The following is an 8,339-nucleotide window of genomic DNA, read 5'->3' on the forward strand; positions in this document are numbered from 1 at the left end:
AGGCCTAATATCTTAATGAGAGAGATCAGTATTATTAAAGCCAAATTTAAGAGAATCTCTCTAAAATTTTACTTAATAAATTTATATAAGCTTATTATGCAAAAAAAAAAAATACTTTATACAGATGTGTAGTTTAATCTTATACTACACTAGGGGTTGATAAGATGCATTAGATAAAATAATGCATGCATTAGCTTTGTGTATTAATAATACCTTATTTGGTATACTTTTTGAATCTATGCATTAGTTATGCAAACATTAATTATACACTCGAGGGTCGTTTGGTAGGGTGTATAAGAATAGTGCGGAATAAGGTGTATTAGTAATGCAGGGATTAGTAATGCATGGGTTACTAATGCAAGCATTAGTTGTGCAGATATTATTTCTTATAAACTGTTTGGTGTGGTGTATTAAAAATTATAATGCATTGCATAAATTTAAAAAAAAATAGTTGTTTACAAAAATGTCTTCCATATTCTCTAGCTTTAAGGGACTTTAAGAACAATTTTGTCTTTAACCATACTAATGCATGCATTAATAGTCTTGGTATTACTAATGTCATGGTTTTCTATACATTACTTATACATAGGCTAATACCAAGTATGATGTATAACTAATGCAAGTATTAGTTATACACAGGTTGAAAAAATATACCAAATAAGGTATTAGTAATGCACAGAGCTAATGCTTGCATTATTTTTTCTAATACCTCCTACCAAACGACCCCTCAATTTGTTCTTATCTTATGCATAACTAATGCATAAGAAATTATGGCATTAACAATGCAATGGGTTTTAATGCGTGCATTAGCCTAGTTAAAGATAAAATTGTCCTTCAAAATTTATGCTTGATTAAAATATTTTATTATATTAATACAAGTTTGAAATAATCAAAGAAAGTTGGAAATAGAGTTATATCCCTAGTAAATAAATAAATACGTAGCATATTTTATTTTTTATAAATAAATATTCAATTCTATACTACAATATAGGTAGACAAATCAAATAATTTTTTTAAAAACCTTTTCATATAAAAACATTCATAATATATATTTTTTTTAAAGATAAAGTGATGGACTGGTTATTAGGGTATTTTTGTAAACAAACAATTCTTTTAGAAATTGTGCACTGCTTTAATACATCAAACCAAACAATGGATAAGAAATATGTTAGCATAATTAATGTCAGCATAACAAATACTACCATTACATACACCCTATTTAACATTATTTTTATACACTCTACCAAACGACCCCCAGCAGTCTTATCATTCTTTGTAAGTAAACGATTCATGGTGAAAAAAAGAAGAAGAAAAGTTAACAATTCACATTTATCCTTAGTTATATTGTAATTGATGATGATTTTTCACTCACTTAGAGCCCGTTTATATTAGCTGATTGTAAATAGCTGATAAGTTTGAAGTGCTGAAAAATATTTAAAAGTATTGAAACTAGTTTTTTAAATAAGCATTTACGTATTTGGATAGACGTGATGAAACTGATAATAAGCAGTTGATATGTTTGGTAGAAAAGTATTGATAAGTTGTTATCTTGTTAAAAGACTAAAATACCCTTAAATTGTTTTACAAAAGATTATGAATTAAGAAGTTTTTTTGTAGAGAAAACGATAAACAACGGATATAGAATGAAGAGAAAATTAAAAAATTTATTTTGGAAAAAATTATTTTATAAATTAAAAAATATTATTAAGGATAAACTAGTAAAAATTTTGGTCAAACTAAAAGTGTTTATAAGGTGAAAAGTTAAGTTGGGATGACCAACTTATGACTTATGATTGATTTTAACTTATAATCATTTTGTATGTTACCAAACGCTTACAAAAGCCAAAATTTATAACCAAACAAACACTTAATTGTGTATTTTTCTTTCCTCTTTTTATTTTATTTCTTTATTTTATTGATCCTAAAACTTATGCACATTTACACAAAATCATTCCATCACACACACACAAAATCATTTCCATCGGTTAAGGATCGGAGTACAACTTTTCCGATCAGAAAATGGAGGCGACTCCCTCTAATCCTACTCATAACATCATCTCCACCGCCCCCTCTGCCGCAATCAGTATGAACGCCTCCGTCGCCAGCCACCGCAATCCGCTAAGAGTTGACTGGCCGACGGTCGACGGACCACTGGGTTTAACAGAGCAAGATTCCGTCGATTACGCGCGTAGATTCTTCAACTTTGGGTTTTTACTCCTCCCTTGGCTTTGGGCTGTCAATTGCTTCTACTTTTGGCCTGTCCTTCGTCGGCCCAACTCCCATTACCAACCCGAGCTCCGTCGCTGTAAGTCCCAGTTGACTTATCGATTATGAACTCTATGTGATTGAGAAACACTGCGTAATATTCTTTTTTTGGATTTAAGTTATATTTATTGGCAGTGTAATGGATTTGTTACACTGTGATTTAACCGGTTATAATAGGTTACTTATCATTTATTCTAGGTTATCCATCAACGTTAGTGAATATAGTTGCTTGCAAAATCCTTTTAAAGCGATCTTATTCTGTAAATGTTTTTTACACTCCGTGCATAGAACTTAAACTCTTTTTCAGAAACCCATTGGAGTAACCGTGATGTTAACGTGCTTTTTCTAGCTGCTTTAGTTCATGAATTGTACTTGCTATGTTCCGAAAAGAATGAAAGGGCTTACGAGTATAAGGGCCAACACATCTAATTTTGTGAAATAGGACATGATTTCTTAGGTGTTGTTCAGACAAAATTTACATATTCCAAAAATACTTAGATCAAAATTCATAGGTAAAAAGAATTTGAAACAATGTATTTAGAAAAAACATTGTTTGACTCTGCAGGTAAAATTTGCACAAATTAATTCGGACAGAAAGAGAACTTATTTGCTTTCAATGTTTTGATGAGTGTGTACTCAGAGGAGCGAATCCATTACTTAAACTTGATAGGTTCGGATTTTAAGATTCTTAGCACTTAACTCATTTTACTAATAAAATTATGAGTTCAAATATAATATTCGTTGAAATTTTGATGGGTTTTGATCTATGCTCCGCATTAAAGTATTGGGTTCGGATGAACTAGGTTCTTATGAGCCTGTGTGTACTATTTTCTTTTGGAGGGGAGGGGACTAATTTGGCCAGCTTTGGCATTAAGTTACTGAAAGGAAACACGTCCTGTTTGTTTTGTTTTATTTTGTTTTGTTTTGTGTTTGCTAAGCTTGATCTAATAGTTGTTTGGATCAGTGCTGGGATAGTGAAGACAAATCTTACCCCGTCCGGATCACAATTTGAATCTTTTCATGTTCTGTTAATTCCTGCTTCTATTTTTGTGTCTTGAATTGCAAGTTTTGTCGAATCTTTCACTTTGTTCTCGGATTAGTATTATATGAGAAAATGAACTTATTATTGGTAATTTCTTCTGTGAAACGGTTTGGCTAGTTGTCCAATAGTCTGGTGTGGTGGATATGTGATAGCGTTGTGTTGATATGGTACTTGTTGAATTGCATTGTTGAGGCAATAGATGCTTAGATGGTCCAAATTTGAGTTAAACGCCTATAGCTCAATAGATTTAGGAAGCTTGTTGAACAGGGTGAGAAGTTCACAACCTATGAGGTTCGCAGGCAGGGGGTGGAGTTGCTGAAAAGGGGTCCTAAGTTTTATCAGGTACTAGAATAATGTGCATGAAACCTAGAGCTTCAAATTGGTTAAGCTGTAGAAACTTAAAATCAATTTCTTTGGTAATGAAATCAATGTTAAGAGTGATGACCATTAAGAACTTGATATTCAAGAAACACAAACCAAATGCCATTCGTGTTTTAGAGTTGACTTCTTTGTTTAAATGTAGAGAGTTTTACAGCTGTATCTGCACTATGTTTAGTCGGATGATAGAACATTTTCCAGATGTTATATAAGATTGTCATGTTTTCCATGTAAACGAATTATTTAGTTGGATCAAGAAGCATTTTCCAGATGTTATAAGTTATACCATATCGGTTCCTAGGATGGTTAGGCAGCTCTCAGAGCACAAGTTTGCGAAGCAAAACACTGGTAACCGGGGCTTTAACTTATCAGTGTATGTGAAGCGTTTTAAGTATAATTACTTTTATGAGAAATGTGAAATAGATTAGTTAAATATAGCATGTTTGAGAAAGCTTGGATTGAATTGCGGTTAGGAAATAATTCTTTTTGGGTCAAGTGGCTTTATAGCTCATTACACAAGTTGTAATTAATGCATCATTCGGGTTGTAACTTCCCCAGCATTTCCTTTATGCTGGTATTATGAACAAAAGTTATACTTTACCGAAACAAATATTTTTGGGATTAAGTGTGTGATAAGTTGATAGACGGTTTTATGTATTTGGAAATCCATAAACCATTTTTCACCTTAAACAAATCTAACTTAGAATTGTTTTGCCAATTTATAAGAATCACAAAGAAAGAAACTAATTTTTTTCCCTCATTTTGTTTGTAATATTTTACCAACAATATAATAATACATTGTGCATATATAGATAGATCTATATACATACAGAGAAATCATAGAATTACCATATGTTGTAAACGGAAGCAACTAAATATCATAAACGAAAGTAGGCTAAATATCATGATTCTTTCATAGGTCTTCTAATTAGAAATAAAACAAGGTTTTGGTCGTTTCAATTTCCATGAAAGAACAAAGCAGCGAAAGCTGGCATTAAATGTTGCCTCAAATTGAGATTATCCACAAGAAATTAATATTGACCATTAGGAGTAATGAATGTGCGTAATTTGATTTCTTATTTTTTGTGAAGGATCGGATGTTCAATAACTAATGGTCAACCACCGACTAATATTACCTTATCAATTTCGGGCTAATTTCACCAACTGGGTGTTCCCTAAAAAAATAGGTCTTAATATTAAAAAGATTAAAGGAGAGAGGATTTAAAATAAAAATGGCCAAAAAAATGATTTCCCGGTGAGATTTTATGTTGTCCATGTGGGTTAGTGATTGGATTGGGTAAGTTAGAAAATCGGGTATTTTTGGGGGGTATTTTGAACCGATAGATGGACGGAGGGTATATTTAGCCCTGACCAATAGTTCAGGGGCAGTTTTGGCCCTGTTCCATTTATTTAATTGGATGGGACCGGTAATAAAATGACATGTGGAATTTAAATAAATTATTTTTTAATTCAAGTTGACCGTTAGTCATAAGGGCAGAAATGAGCCGAAAAGATAACGTTGGGGGCATTTTTTGACCGATAGGGAGCAATTTTGGCCCTTTTCCGTTTATTTATGCGAAAATGAGAGCCTTCTTTGCAGTTCTTTATATGTTGGTTGCTTGGCATACAATATTGAGAATCCTAAGGGGTCGTTTGGTTTGGAGATGGGGGTAGTAGTTACGCAGGGATTAGTTATGCAGATATAAGTTATGCAGGGATTAGTTGTGAAGGGATTACTATACAAGGATTAATTCTTTTTGAATATTTGATTTATTGTATTAAAAACTAATACACGTTATGGTGAGTATTCCACCAGGCATCAAGAATCCCATTGAAGCCTATGACTGGCTTCCATGAATTTCAATATCAAATGTCTGTCCTATGAGAATTCATTTGACAACACTTGGAATTACCTGTCAAATTCTCATTCCTTAATTCCTTGCCTGGAAAATGCAGAAACGTATAAAGGAAGGGAAAATAAAAGATCTTCCTATATCCAATTTTATTTCTGAACTTCTCATAAACCAAACAAGTGAAAGAATGGCGAGCTGAAATTCTCATTCCTTGATGGGGGGTAATTTGTCATTTATTAGTTTAATCAATGTATTATTTAATACACGTATTCTTATTCCACATTCTACCCCGCATAAGATTGTATATAGATTCCCTCATTATTTTATGCTAGTATTATGTATAAGGAGGGGTAAAATCTAACCAAACATTGTGTAAGTTGTGGCAAAATTTTGTACGGAAATCAAAACACCAACCAAACATTGTATAAGTTGTGCAAGGTTTTATACGGAGATAACATCAACCAAATACTGTATTAAGTTATACTGGATTTTATACATGGATTAACTCTTTTAGAAGCCAACCAAATGACCCCTAAGTGTTCAAATTCCATGTAGTTAGAGGAATGAGATGGTAAGAGATGACAATTACTTTCGCAAGCTGGCCCAGGGGCCACTCTTACCTAAAGGAAAAGAAGATGACAGTTACCTTGTTGTCTGTTCTAGTTTTTAGTGCTGCTTTTGTTCCTAAGAGTTAACTCATAACTGTACCGGAGGTGGATAGGAATTCTTTTTTATTCTTCCACTATTAGAAGTGGTGGATATGCCATGTCAACAACATATCTCCAATTCAAGTGCAAATAAGGAATGGACTGTGGTGACAGAATACTCGAAAGAATAAAGTCTAATTTTTTTTCCCAGAAGTGTGTCATGTCCGTTTTGTAACTCAAGATCTTTTATTGTGCAAATGTGTATTTAACAACTATTAACTCCCCTTGGTCAAAAAAAAAAAAAAAAAAAAAAAAGAGGCCCTTGGTCTGAAAAGCATATGTAGTAGCCTTTCTTTGACTTTAGATGGATGATAGATTGTATAGGTGTTGAATGCAATTAATATCTCCATATTGCTAAACTTAAGCGGATATTTAGGATTATATAAAGGTGCTAATTTTTGGATGAAAAACGGCCATTTGACAGTAATTTGTAGTTACCCCTGCATTTTGACAACAGCAATTTTCTTTAACAGGACTTGGAAACTTAATAAAAACATAAGAAAACCCTACTAAATCCTAAAAATTTGAAAAAGAAGCACCGTGTTTGCCAACCCCCATCTTGACTGGATATCGCCTTTAGATGTCCTTGAGCCCATATAATCATGATTCGTGTCCTGTCATTGAACACTAGAAATTTCATTTCATCAATCAAGCTATATGCTTATGCATATAAATGTAAATGGACGTTCCAGCATCCTGTGTGCAAAAGCAGTGCTCTATATAATTCAGATGCAGTGCTTTAACAACTTTAGAAGAGATCCATATGGCTGTCACTTGTCGTAATTAGCCGGTATCAAGGATAAACCTTAAAAGGGACGTTCTTTCGCCACTCCCTGTTCATAGTGGAGGGCCAGTGCAAGTGGACTTGACTGTTGAGGTTTGGATGCTTCCACTAGGGATTTCCAGCACTTGCTGTGATAACTCCTATGTTTCAGTTGGTTTTGGTGGTCTTCTTGTCTAAATACTATGAGCTTTTTCCTTGTTCACTCTGATTTAAAAAAAAAAAACACTTTCTCGACTCATTTTCCATCCAATTCTCTCCCTCCCTCCCTCTCTCTCAGTTTTCAAAGCTCGCCTTTAGTGTCAGGTGCTGGGCAGGTGAGCAATTTTTAATCAGGAATTCCAGTAGAAGTCCTAGTTTTAACAGTTAATAATGATCTAGTACTTTCTGGCAAGTCATGCAATTGTTAGAAAAATATACTCATGACTAGGCTTATCACGTGCTTGGGGAACTTCAATACGCATGTTACAGTCTCAATCGCTGAGGTTAGAATGTTTTGACTTGTAAATGTTAGGTCAGCAATTGGTTTCATGGTGTTGACTGTTATGAATTACTGTTTTAACTTGGGCTGCAAGCACTTTTTCTAACATTGAGGTTTTGAAATCTATGATTTGTAGATGTTGTCAGGTCAGCAATTAGTTTCGCGGTGTTTGCTGTTCTTCTCTCAACTTGGGCTCTTACCTTCTCCATTGGAGGAGAGCGTCTATTTGGTCATGCTTGGGACAAGCTAGTAATGTACAACGTTGCTGAGAAATATGGTTTAACGGGGTGGATGTAGGTACTTATTCCATTTCTCTGTGGTCGAAGCTGCTAGATACAAGATTTGTATATATTCTTCACTTGAAAAGATTATCTGACGTTGGAACTTCTCAGTTAGACAGTTACTATGATACTATTAAGGAGGTGATGAAACCAGAAAAGAGGTCCACCTTTTGAACTCATTGTATGCAAAACCTAAAGATGCACTTTACGGATTGGAAGTTGTCATTTTGCTCCTTTGCGCTCTCTCTCTCTCTCACACACTCTCTCTCTCTCACACACACACACATTAAGAGATACAGAGGTACTATAATACTGTTAAATTGTAGATGGAATCATAATAATGTGAATTAAGGGACATGAGATTTTGTATTGTATTGTTATGAGGTGATTTAGAAGGATTATAATGCTGGAGGATTGTAGATGGGTAAATCAAATCTATGCAAAGTTAAGCTACTAAAAATTAAAGTTATCTGACCATAACCTTTAGAAAAATCATGTAGCTGGTCATAATTAAATAATTTGTGATTTGAGACGCAATAGCAGAGTTGTGT

General features: G+C 33.6%; 1 protein-coding gene across 1 annotated transcript; it reads left to right on the forward strand.

Moving 5' to 3' along the window:
• The first annotated feature begins 1,926 nt into the window (after window positions 1–1,926).
• On the forward strand, window positions 1,927–8,022 carry LOC104093003 (probable gamma-secretase subunit PEN-2). Its single transcript, XM_009598707.4, has 2 exons — window positions 1,927–2,305; window positions 7,644–8,022. Exons 1-2 carry the CDS (start codon window positions 2,020–2,022, stop codon window positions 7,802–7,804), a joined length of 447 nt encoding a protein of 148 aa, XP_009597002.1. The 5' UTR covers window positions 1,927–2,019; the 3' UTR covers window positions 7,805–8,022.
• Window positions 8,023–8,339: the final 317 nt, after the last annotated feature.

This window comes from Nicotiana tomentosiformis, chromosome 2 (assembly GCF_000390325.3).
Source record: "Nicotiana tomentosiformis chromosome 2, ASM39032v3, whole genome shotgun sequence".
NCBI lineage: Eukaryota > Viridiplantae > Streptophyta > Magnoliopsida > Solanales > Solanaceae > Nicotiana > Nicotiana tomentosiformis.

Excerpts from the sequence above, each read along its gene's own strand:
- LOC104093003 (XM_009598707.4), top strand. The coding sequence starts at position 2,020 with ATGGAGGCGACTCCCTCTAATCCTACTCATAACATCATCTCCACCGCC. Across the intron at positions 2,306-7,643 it reads CCAACCCGAGCTCCGTCGCT|ATGTTGTCAGGTCAGCAATT; the intron begins GTAAGTCCCAGT and ends TATGATTTGTAG.